Source organism: Stegodyphus dumicola, chromosome 7 (genome assembly GCF_044657685.1).
Source record: "Stegodyphus dumicola isolate Sdum_Otavi_A_Nest chromosome 7, ASM4465768v1".
Classification (NCBI taxonomy): Eukaryota; Metazoa; Arthropoda; class Arachnida; order Araneae; family Eresidae; genus Stegodyphus; species Stegodyphus dumicola.
In genome coordinates, this window is record NC_140774.1 from 84,001,777 (window position 1) to 84,014,504 (window position 12,728).

The 12,728-nt window shown below is 31.1% G+C and overlaps 1 protein-coding gene across 6 annotated transcripts in view; it reads left to right on the forward strand.

Annotated features, from left to right (window-relative positions):
* The window catches only part of LOC118191564 (ATP-dependent RNA helicase DDX24), a 133,488-nt gene that overhangs the window by 56,455 nt on the left and 64,305 nt on the right, over positions 1 to 12,728 (forward strand). For 5 of the 6 annotated variants that reach the window (XM_085820541.1, XM_085820539.1, XM_085820542.1 and 2 more), the window contains 2 exons: positions 42 to 158; positions 2,280 to 2,390. In XM_085820541.1, coding sequence (XP_085676667.1) covers positions 42 to 158; positions 2,280 to 2,390 — 228 coding nt within the window. The remainder of the gene's footprint in view (positions 1 to 41; positions 159 to 2,279; positions 2,391 to 12,728) is intronic. The other variant, XM_085820543.1, reaches the window with a different exon arrangement.

Genomic DNA, 12,728 nt, shown 5'->3' on the forward strand with positions numbered 1-12,728 from the left:
TATGGCGATATTTTTATTTAGAATTTTTTTCTAATTTCTAGTGTGAAGCTGATTCTGAGTCCCATGCTTTGCATTGTTTAGTGCTAACTCCAACAAGAGAGCTAGCTATTCAAATTAAGAAACATTTACAAGCTATCTGCAAGTACACCAATATTAAAGTAAAGCTTTTTAATACATATAGATTTTCTAGTTTGTAAAGAACAATTAGTTTAAGAAATACATATTCTGGTTCTGCACTTGAATAAAATATGCAGCTGAAAGTTAGTGTATTTAAAAAATCCTGTCATTGCTGTTAGTGTTATTTTTGAGACCGTCAATATACTTGTATTTTCATAACTTTTGCTCTTATAAAAATAGTTAATGCTATTTTTTCACTTTTTTTATGATTATCATTTATATTTTGCCCAGGCAAGAGCTTATCCTTTCAAACTTTTATTAGTAGGATGTCTTAGGCTTAAAAATAATAGTAATAATACTAATAATTAATAAAAAGATAAATTTTTATTAAAAATTGTCAAATATTTAAAGTAATATGATTAAAAATGTAGTGTATTTTTTACATACTTTTTTATTAAATTGAAGTTTTCCGTAAGTTGTCAGAAAATCATTCATTATAACTTATAAATAATTAAAAAGTTGATTAAAGGCAGCTGTAAAAAGTGCTTTTAATAGAAAAGTCATAATTCCATTAAAAATGCCAATATTTAGTTCATAAATTTAATACCAAAAGATGAAAGTGCATTGTTTCAGTCTAATAAAAACATATCACCTGCATATTTAAATCACCATTATATTAATCAGTATTATAATTAATAGAATTAAAATTATATGCGAAGTTTGGTTTATTAGTTTCTTGAAAAAGTTTTTACATGGAGGCATAATTAATTTTGGTTAAAATGTTTATAATGCATCTGTTTTTATTGATTTAATTTGTAAATTGATATTTATAAGACTAAGTTCATAATTTATTTTTAAGATATTTTACATAAGATTAAACTTAACATATTCTGTTATTAAAATTAAAATCTGTAATTATATGTTATTGACATTTCTATCATGAATACTTATGTTGGAATATACAAGGCATATTTTTAAAATAAGTACCATCTGGAAATAAAAAAGAAACAAGTGGAATTTTCTGCCAATTTTATTTTTATATGAGAGAATTTGTCTCGGTGTATTTTTCCACATAATTTCCACTAATATTAAGGCACTTATCATATCGTGCAACCAGTTTTTTGAATCCCTTCTCTATAGAAATCTTCCTCTCAATTTGGCACCTATTGCAACAGGTTTTTTTTTTTTTTTTTTTTCTCATTCTAGCGTGATGCTTCTTCAAGTGCAGGAACAGGTGGTAGTCGCTAGGCACTAATGTAATATGCAATATATCTCGCAATATGTCGTAAAATTTATTGGCCCACGACAAAGCAAAAAATCCACAATGAACAGCATCTTCCTTTGCCAAAAGGTAGTTTGAGTGCATTTATATGTGTGTAGGTGTGTGAATGTGTGAGAGAGAAATAATTTCATTGGTTAAACGGTACATATGGTTATAATATTTTTTTTTCCAACTTATTAAAGCATCTAATTCTGAAACATTAAATCAAAGTCTTCAAATCCTTCAAATCAAATCCTGACAAGCATCACTCTGTCTAAAATATTATTACAAAGTCCTAATTATGTTTAAATAACCTTTTTATATTCAAACTTAAAATGAACAGAAAGTAAAACTTCTGCATAAAAGTAAATTACCACCACATGCAGGTATTTTAAAAAACAGAGTTGAAAATTTAAGGTATTGTAGTCAGAAACTATGCAAATTTGCCCAGGCTGAGTATTTTGATAGGACATCATTAACATCAGCTAACAGAATGGTTAAAGCCAGAATATTCATTGTCAGAGTTGGGTGATAGAACATAAACTGCAGTGAGTATTGTCTATATCTAAAACCTTCAAACTCACGACTCAAATACTTGTGTGGAAAAAGGAGAAGTTATAATATAGGTTTAAATCATCAAAATTGGTTAATTAATATAAAATGCTTTATACTGTAACAACATTTTACTTTGCACAAATAATATAAAAGATCCCCCTTCTCTTTTTTCCTTTTTTCTTTTATATGTGTGTGCGTGCATGCGTTTTTTTTTTTTTTTTTTTTTTTTGACTCTGGCTGGTAGGTAGGTAGATATTATGTAGCTAAGATTAATATTTAAGGAAATAAAGCCTATAACCATCTTATTTGAACATCTTCCATATATGTTTTCTTCTTTATTTGTAAGGTAGCATCTGTAGTTGGTGGATTGGCTCCTGAAAAACAAAGGAGAATATTAAAAAAAAGTCCAGATATAATTGTTGCTACCCCTGGTAGATTATGGGAGATGATGGAAGAAGTAATTATTTGTTTAAATTCTTTTCTCATATGTTGTATTGATATTCATTTGATATCTATTGAATTTGATTGTGAGTGTTCTAAAACTTTGCTAACAATGTATTAGTTATTCTATGACTAAATCAGTTTCATTTTAACTTTTTTGAATTCATTATGTGAAATTTACATTTGCATATATGTTAAAACTTAAACTCGTATTTAGGAAAATCATAAATTGATCAACAGCTTTTGTAAATGTTAAAATTCTGACACTGAAGAAATGAATACTTTAACAAAATATGTATATATATTTTCATTATGTAAAGCAGTTATAACTTTGTGAAAATTTACACAAAATTTAATTTTAAAAATAGGCAAATGAAAGAAAACTGCTTTTAAAAAGTGTTTTGATTAAGAAAAAATGCTTATACTTAGACACTCTTTAAACTATTTTTGAATTTATATATCAAGTTCTGAACCAGGAGGGGAATGTGATCAGCTTGACTCCACCTCTTTCCTGCTGTGGCTTTAAAAAAAATAATCTAAGTAGATGTTTCTTTAGGTTTTTATTAAAAGGGGGGATTCTAACGATGATGAAAGGGGTGCTGAAGCAAAAACAGGTTGAGAACCATTGATATATTTGTTTATCATGTATTGAAGGCAGTATTTATATTTAACAAAGGTTTTGTGCGTGTGTGTGTATGTTTGTGAAATAAATGCGAGGAAAAGATGGAACAGTGTCGATGCGTAATAGTTATAAAGGATGATCATACATCCATATTGAAGAGGACCGTCGAGACAGATTAAATTCCATATTAATTTAAATTCACTTTTGTGGCCACAATTCACTTGGCACTCCAGTCATGCCTATTTCCAGAGCAATTTGTATGCTATTGTAATATAAGCGATCATTGCAGCAAAGTGTCTGGGTATGAAGAAAGCACAAGGGGAAAGGGAAGAATGTCAAAGTAGTAATGCAGAAGATGAGGGGAGGGAGTCGAAATTTTCAGTTCGAGTTAGTTTTGGTTTGCAATTATTTTGATTGGGCTAGAGACATCTGCATTAAGCGTTATGTAAGACTGCATGATTACTTTGAATGATGCAGTTTAGACTTACGGTGCTATTTCTAAGACAGAGAGATGAAGTCCCCAAATTAAATAAAAGAGGTTATAGCAAAATAAATTTAGAAGTTTGCTTTCATATTTTTTTTATCTTACATACATACATATATATATATATATATATATATATATATATATATATTATTTTAATTGGATATATTTTATATATTAATTTATTAAGCAGTGACATGGTGTTCAGTCTATTTAATCTTAATAAATGTCATGACTTAAAAAAACATTTCAGGTTATGTAAATCTAAATGAAATTGCTTCAAACAGCAGCTAATGTAATCTTTTGGCTTATGAATATCATTTACAAAATCTGTTTTTTGCATATGGAAAGAAATTTCTCATCATCAATGCACTCATCACTTCACAATGCAGTTGGCTGAAGTCTGTAATTGTCTCCAAATCATGATATCATTTGTAATCAGTTACTAATATATATATACATAGATATATTTTAATAACATTGTTTAATAGACAGTATATATATTCATATATAGAGAGAGAGAGAGAGAGTACAGTCAGAAGTCGTTAATCCGGACTCGTCGGGACTTCGGCGATTCCGGATTATAGATCATCAGTTTAAATATGGTAAAATGGCATGCAGAAATTATAAAATTAAAAATATAAAACCGTAATTTACGAAATAAAGAACAATTATGATCTAAAGGGTATCAAAATTTACAAAAAAAAAAGCTTAATATTTATTTGTTTACTTTATTAAACATTTCTTTCAATGTAAGTTGTTTGAGTTGATTCGTTTTTTATGTGATAATACATTCTCTTTAATTCTATAAACAGACATAATTTCTTGTTCAGTTACAAAGTTCCGCTGTTCACGTCCTATAATTGCTGTGTCGAGAATACCGACTAATTTGTCAATCGAAATTTTTTCGTTTTCAATAACCTCTGTCACTTTCTTCGCTATCGGAAGCGAATTATAATGACGAGGCATTTGATTTAAATCATATCAAAGATGGAGTACATCGAGATGAAATACTACATTGAGTAAGCAATTATAAGCCAAATAAAATAAAAACATCTGCCCTTAAGATAAGGATAGTGAATTCATTGCAAGCCGCCGCCACCGCGTTAAAGATAAACAAACGTTAAAGTTTAGATAAACAAGCGTTAAAGTTTAGATAAACAAAATATATGCCTTTATCCATTTTTTGCAGCAATTCCACTTTTTGTGTAATGGGCTCCGAAAGATACTTTCGCTTTGTATATCCTTTACATATTAGTAAATATATATCCAAAATTCTATTTGACATAATCGAAAGTTCAAGCTTACTTTTATAAAACTGCTCTAACAGTCTGCAAAAAATAATAATCCGGATCCAATTCGAAGATTAAGGAACAACGCAATCTGCAACATTAACTGAAATAGATAATTAGATAATTTTAGCTTAGCTTATCCCATCCGTTATACATTAAACGCGCATTCATAAACGTATTTTGCACACGCGCACACGCAAATTCGCAGCGGTAAAGGTCTTACGCGCATGCGTCAACCAGACGCATGCGCAGAAAGGTTGTAGCTTTGAGGTCCGGATTATAGATCATTCCGGATTATGGGTGTCCGAATTAACGACTTTTGACTGTATATATATACATTGCTGCATAAATCATTTCTCAAGCTGCCATGAGTTGATAGTCATGTTGTAATTAAAGTAGAAAATAATAAAAAAGGATTTGGCAGGTTATCATCAGGTTTATAAGTTATTCAGTAGGTGTAAAATCAGTGATAAACTTTAGAAGAATGGTTCAGTTTGAGATGTATGCCAAATAAAAGGGTGGCAATGGAGCCAAATTATTGAGCACATTGATTTATGCTAATAGATGATTGTTTTCTTCAATATGAAGGTTTTTTTATTTAGTCTCAAAGTGAAATTAAGAATCAAGACTTTCCATATACTTTATTAAGAAAAAGTGTCTACTGCACATGTGTAAAGCATTAAGAATAGAGGGACTAAAAAAAAGTACTGCTGCATAGGAAACTATCTTAAAAAATATTTAACAATAAAAGTTCAGCTGTTTTTTCCAAAACTAAATAATATTGTTTTCTTTGTCTATGCTAAATCTGTTATAAAGAATAATTTTCAATAACACTTATAAATAAATAGGATATTTTAAATAACTTGTCTGAAGTTGAGAAACTACTTTTTTAATACGCGTTGAAAAAACTCTTGGATTTCTTTTGATATGAACAAATTTTAAATTTTGGAAATTGGGAAGAATTTGAGAAGAAAATAGCTGAAGTATTAAATTTTAGAAAAAAGTATTAAATTTTAGATAAATTTATTTTAGATAAATTAAATTTTAGATAAAGCTGAAGTATTAAATTTTAGATAATTTTAGATAAAATTTAGTATTAAATTTTAGATAAATTTTAATATAATTTGGAAATACCGTAACATAAAATTTGTTTGAAAACAAATCACAAACAAGGCATTCCCCCAAAAATGGATCATTAGAAATATTACTTATAATCTTAAAACCAGTGCATTCAAATTCTTTTCAGAAATATCAGCAAGTCTAGTAATGCAGAAATATGTTAAGAAAATTTAACTTTTATGTCAGAACCTTAAACAATGCATCCAAGCAGATTTGCTGAATGTGAAAAAAAGTTGATAATTAGAAATGTTACTTATAATCCTGAAACCAGTGCATTCAAATTACTTTCAGAAGCACAACATATATTTAGCAAGTCTAATAATGCATAAATTGTTAGAAATATGTTAAGAAAATGTAACTTTTATGGCAGAATAGCCAGAAGAAAAGCACTTCTCAGTAAAATGAATCAAAAGGCATGTGTCGCGAGCAACTCAGCAGTTGTATAAATGTAATTTCTTAAAAGGTTAAATTTTACGGTTTGGCAACATTGTATCTTTTTTCTGTTTTGGAATAAAAAAAAAATGCACCATGATTTTGTTTATAGTGAATTAATTGGGTGGATTGCCCATATTACTTAATTATAAATTTCTCTTTTCTTTTAATGGAGTATCGACTGAATGAACAAAATTCAGGTAGAGTTTCGTAACATAGTGACCCGGATGCGATATTAAAGGTATGTTATTTTGAATTACCTATTATTCTGAAAATGGAATTGCTTTTTAAAAAACGCTCTCCTATAAGAGCTAACTTCACAATGTGTTTTAATGGTTTGAATTTTATTAAAGGCAGATAATGTTAAAGAAGAGAGCATTAGATCTAACTTTGCTAATTTACGTAGAATTTATTGTCAGCTAACTGAAATAGATCGGGAAATAAGCTCTTTATTATTAGAAGATAATGGTAATAAAAAGTATCAGAACAAGTACGCGATAATAGAAGAATATAATGAAAATTTCGTAAAGGTGGAAGTAAACATAAAAATGTATTTAAATAGATTTTCTACAACCGAAAGTTCTTTTGATTCTTCGCCCGTTCAAAAATGTAAGTTTAAGTTACTGGAGATCAAACTTTTGAAATTTTACGGTGAAATCAAAGATTGGCTTTCCTTTTGTAGCCAATTCAAAAGAATGCATGACGAAGAAAATATTGCAGAAGAAGATAAATTTCAATATTTAATTCAATGTATGACTGAAGGCTCTAGAGCCCGCAATATTGTCTATAGTTACCCACCAACATGTGAAAATTATGATAAAGCTATTGCATGTTTAAAATCAAGATTTGGCAAGGAGTTACTAATTGAATTTTATATATGTGAACTTTTAAATCTTGTTGTAAAAAATGTTACCAAAGAAAAAAGAAAATTAGACACATTGAAATTATATGATAAATTAGAATCACATCTAAGAGCAAATGAGTCCATAGGCTTAACATCCAATACATATTCAGCTATTCTTTTCCCTCTTGTAGAATTGTGTATTCCAGAAGACATTTTTAGAGTTTGGTTAAGAAACCGTATAGTTAACACCAAATTCGATTCTTCTGAAGAAATTGCTTATGGGGAGAAATTAAGGAATTTATTATTGTTCCTGAAAGTTGAAGTTAAAGGGGGAAATGTATTCATTTAGCAAATGGATTTGTTAGTAAAGAACACAAATTTCAGAAGGAAAAATACAGCGTTCTGTTTCTAGTAATCCACCAATGGCAGCAGATTTGTTTGAAGGAACAACAGAGAATAAAAGAAAAAAATGTTTGTATATTTTGTGACAAATTGCATGAAAGTAAAGATTGCTTTTCTGCACGTAAACGCAAGTTTCAAGAAAAACAAGAAATTTTAAAAAACAAAAAGGCCTGTTTTGTCTGTTTAAAAATTGGACATCGTTCTAAATTTTGCAAGTCCAACATTAAATGTGTTCTTTGCAGTAAAAAACATTCGATTTTGATGCACCCAGAACTCCCTGGAAATAAGATGAAAGGTGACATACAGGAACTTGAGAAGACGTTGTCGTCTGATGTTAGTTCATCTAACTTAATCACTTCTGATGAAATATTGCTTCAAACATTACAAGTGAAACTGAAGACTAAAGGGAAAGAGCTACAAGTATGTGTACTCATTGACACTGGCTCACAACATTCTTAAAGAAACAGCTAAGAAACTAGGTTTGAAGCCTACGGAAAAGAGAATTTTCACTGTCAATTTGGGGGGGGGGTAATTACAATTGAGAAAAGGGAGCATTATGTTTATGACGTTAATCTGATATCTTTGGAAGGGGACTTCTCGTGTAACATAAAGGTTCTGGATCAGCAAATCATTTGTGGCAACATTCCTCGGTTGAGAAGATACCTTTATAAGGAAAAGTTAAGATAAAATTTGACTCACTGACTATGGAGAAGGTTGTCCTGATATTGATCTGTTAATAGGTACAGATTATTGTGGTAATATACTTACAGGAAGAATATGTACATTGAAATCCAATTTGATTGCATGTGAAACTTATTTAGGATGGGTATCATGGGAAACATATCGGAAGAAAGATTTGACGAAACTTCATCCCACTTAGTGACATTTTTACTGATTAAAAATTCTTTTGTGGCTGATGTGTGGAAACTAGATACTATAGGTATAAAGGATCCTACTGAAACAAGAACTAAATAGAAACAGAACAGTCCATTCTTCAGCATTTTCGAAAAAATGTTCAGAGAGATGAAAATGGCCATTAGTTCATCAAACTACCTTGGTTAGAGACATACGAGACATTAAGTGAAAACAAAGATATAACTGAAAAAAGATGCATAACTACTACTCAGAAACTTCTTAATGAAGGAAAATATGATGACTATGAAGCTGTATTTAAGGAATGATTACAGGAAACCATCATCGAAAAAGTATCAGATAGTGAATTGGGAAATCTTTGTCATTATTTGTCTCATAGAGGTATTTTTAAGGGAAATTCAACTACGAAGGTACGCCCTGTATTTGATGCTTCGTGTAAAAGTAACAACTCACTTTTGCCTAATGAATGTCTAGAAACAGGACCAAATCTTATCAAAAAAATTCCTCCATTACTTATGAGATTCGTCAGAAAGAAATTGGTGTAGATTCAGATGTAAAAAAGGCATTTTTACAGATATCTGTGTCCAAAGAAGACCAAGATTTTCTTAGATTCATATGCTGGGAAGATTATAAGGAAAGAAAACAAAAAAAATTATCATTACCGACGAGTGGTGTTTGGACTTACAAGCAGCCCTTTCTTGCTAGCTGCCATTCTAAATTACCATTTGGGACAAAATTAAAGCCATTTTCCTGAAACCGTAGAAAAGCTGAGAAATGCATTCTGTGTGGATAACTGCATAATTTTGGTAACTAGTCAAAGTGAACTTAAGAAATTCATTTTTGAAGCAAAACAGATTCTGGCTACAGGTTGTTTCGATGTAAGAGGTTGGGAACATTCCAATCTAACAGGTGAAGAATGTCAAAAAAAAAAAAAAAAACTTGTCCCTATTCTTGGATTATTATTAGATGAAACTAAAGATGTTCTGTTTTGTGAGCTTGAAAAAATTGATTTCAAGCAAAAACCCATTACTAGAAGATATATTCTTTCGACAATTCACGGTATCTTCCATCCTATAGGAATTCTGTGTCTAGTAATGATTCATTTGAAACTGTTAATACAGAGTACCTGGAACTTGAAGATTGGTCGGGATGAAACCTGTCCAGAAGATATTCGCCTGGAGTTCAATAAATGGCTTGAAGATTTACATCTGTTGACAGAGATCAAAATTCCAAGATATGTCCAGAGCAATGTCCTGGAAGAAAAATTGAGTTTTCATACTTTTTGTGATGCGAGCAGGTCTGCCTATAGCGCAATCGTGTTTCTACAAAGCGAATGTGAGAAAGGGGTAAAAGTTCATTTGATTGAAGCTAAAAGTAGAGTGGCTCCTTTAACAAAGATAATGATGCCTTGATTAAAATTGTTAGCATGCTTGATTGGAGCTCATCTCACTGCAACAGTAAAAAAAGCGATGGATTTAAAGGGAATATCAAATACATGTTGGACTGACTACTCTACCGTTATGTTCTGAATCAAGCATGAAGATAACTGGGGAACATTTGTAAATAATCGAGTGAAGGAGATAAGAAATTTAACATTTAAGGAACAATGGAAGCATATTTCAGGAAGCAACAATCCGGCTGATCTCCCATCCATAGGATGTTCCGCTGGAGTTTTGCTCAGATCCAGATGGTGGGAGGGTCCACCGTGGTTTAAACAGCCTGAAGAAAATTGGCCCTTCTCTGAAATTAAATTAAATATGGAAGACTTTTCTAAAGAAAGAAAAAAGGGAATAACTACCTTAGCAATTGCTCGTAACGAAAAATGGTACTTGCGTCGTTTTTCTAAATATTCAAGAATCATTTGGCTTATAACTTGGATTCTGTGATTCTTTCATAATTCTAGAAATTCTGATCACAACTGAAGGAAGAATTATCTGTTCAGGAAATAAGAGCAGCTGAGAAAAGGCTTTTATTAATTATTCAAAAAGAATCTTTCCAAAACAAATCTACAAAATCAAAGTAAAAACTCTTTGCATTTTCACTTATAAAGAAGGTTTAATGAGACTGAAGACAAAAATCCACCAAAGAGATGATACAGATTATTTCGTGTGTCCCATACTTTTACCTTCTGTTCATCAAATTGTAGAAAAGTTAGTTTTCGAAAGACATACAGTACTTTCACATGCTGGAATTCAAATTGTTTTGACGGATATTCATCAACACTTTAGGATTTCAAGAGGACACAAAACAGTTCAAAAGGTAATCGCAAAATGCATTTGATGCAAAAGATATAATGCAAAAAAAAATCGGAACAGTTCCATCCCCACTGCCTGAAGATAGGGTCCAAGACGCTCTGGTTTTTGAAGTAACTGGAGTAGACTTATCTGGACCTCTTTATGACCAAAAACTATGTATAGTGACAATGGTACAAACTTTTTCGGGACTAACAACCTCTTTCTTTCACTCGATTAGAACAAAATTATGCAAGAATGTTCTATTTTGAAGATTACGTGGAAGTTCAATCTCCCCACAGCTGCGTGGTGGCGGGAGGGGGACGTATTATTCAGATGGTTAAGAAAATTTTGAGAAGAATATTAGGAAGAGCTGCTTGAGATATAAGGAGTTGTGTACCATTCTCGGTGATACGGAAGCTGTAATCAACGCAAGACTGTTAAAGTATTTGTCTGAAGATCCTGAAAATTTAATGCCTTTAACACCCTCAATGTTCATTCAGGATATAAGAACAGTGGAAGTTCCGGTCTTGGACCATATAGATGAAGTCAATATCACTAAGAGATATAGATATCAACAGAAATTAAGACAAGATCTCAGAAAAAGATTTAGAGATGAATATTTGACAGGACCTAATTCAGTCCAGAGATAATAAAGCTAATTAAGACACAATAACACTTTGAACAAATACTAATTCAGAAGTCAAACAACAAAAATCAGCGTTATATTGTCAAATTTTCACAGGACTAGTTTCAATGGTTTTACCGAACCACCATCGTCAGCTGCAAAAGCGCGATCAGATCAGATAAGAAAGCCTGGACAGAAAATAAGCTAGTGGCGCCATCTGTTGATGAAACCAGAACTAAAACATAATTTCTTTAAAGGCCAAAGGCAAAGATGAATTGGAATTAGGATCGTTAACTAGAACAGAAAGATTTTTTTGAATGTGAAATGCCTTTAGAAAATTCAGTTCTCCAATGGAAGATGTTTTTTGAATAATTTTGGCAGCAGAAAAATTGAAAGTGTGATTTTCGGACCAACAATGTTGGGCAACAGAAGAACTTCTGTGTTTTCTTTTTTCTAACATATGCGTCATGTTCCTTGACGCGAAATTTTAAGGCTCTCTTAGTTTGGCCAATGTAAATTAAACCACACTGGCAAGGAATCCTATAAATACCCCAGAAATACATATCCAGAATGGGGTCCTTGAGTATGGAACTCGGAATTTTATTGATGGGAGAATAAACAACCTGAGAGTTAAATTTCTGCAAAATATGTGCTACTTTATAGCTAATTGATAGAAAGAAGGGAATGACAACAGAATTTTTATAATCTCCTAAAACAAGAGTGTGCCTTTTAGTGTGTTGAGATGAGAATTTTTTACTGCTTCATTAATAATGTTCAGTGAAAAGCCCCTGTCAACAGCTATTGCTTTTAAATAATTTAGTTCTTCATCAAGGATAGTTTGGAGGAGCAAACTTGAAAAGCACGGAAAACATTAGAATAAAATGAAGCTAATCATCTCTTTTTGTTTAATTGGATGACATGATTTAAAGTGTGGTGGAAGGCAAACCGATGAAGGTTTACGGTAAACCATAGTACTGAAGTTGGATATGTTACATGTGACCAGAATGTCGAGAAACGGAAGAGATTTGCAAGTTTCAAGTTCAAAAGTGAACTGAATAGCAGGATCAGTAGAATTCATTATTGAAAGAACTTTATTTAAATCATCTTTATTACCTTCAAACAGGGTAAAAGTATTGTCTATGTAGCTGAACCATACCGGGAACTTTAAAGTTTCAAACAATTTTGATTCATAATAATGCATGTAGATATCGGCCAGGATGGGACTGAGGGGGTTTCCCATGGCTAATCCCTCAGTTTGCTTGTAACATTTATTTTGGAAAACAAAATATGTTTGTTTCAAACAGAGTTGAGTGAGAGAAATTAGCTCATCAATTTCAATGCAAGAGAAATGAAATTCGCGAAGTCTGGTTTCTAGACATCTTAATGCACCCTCCACTGGAACATTGGTGAATAATGATTTTACATCA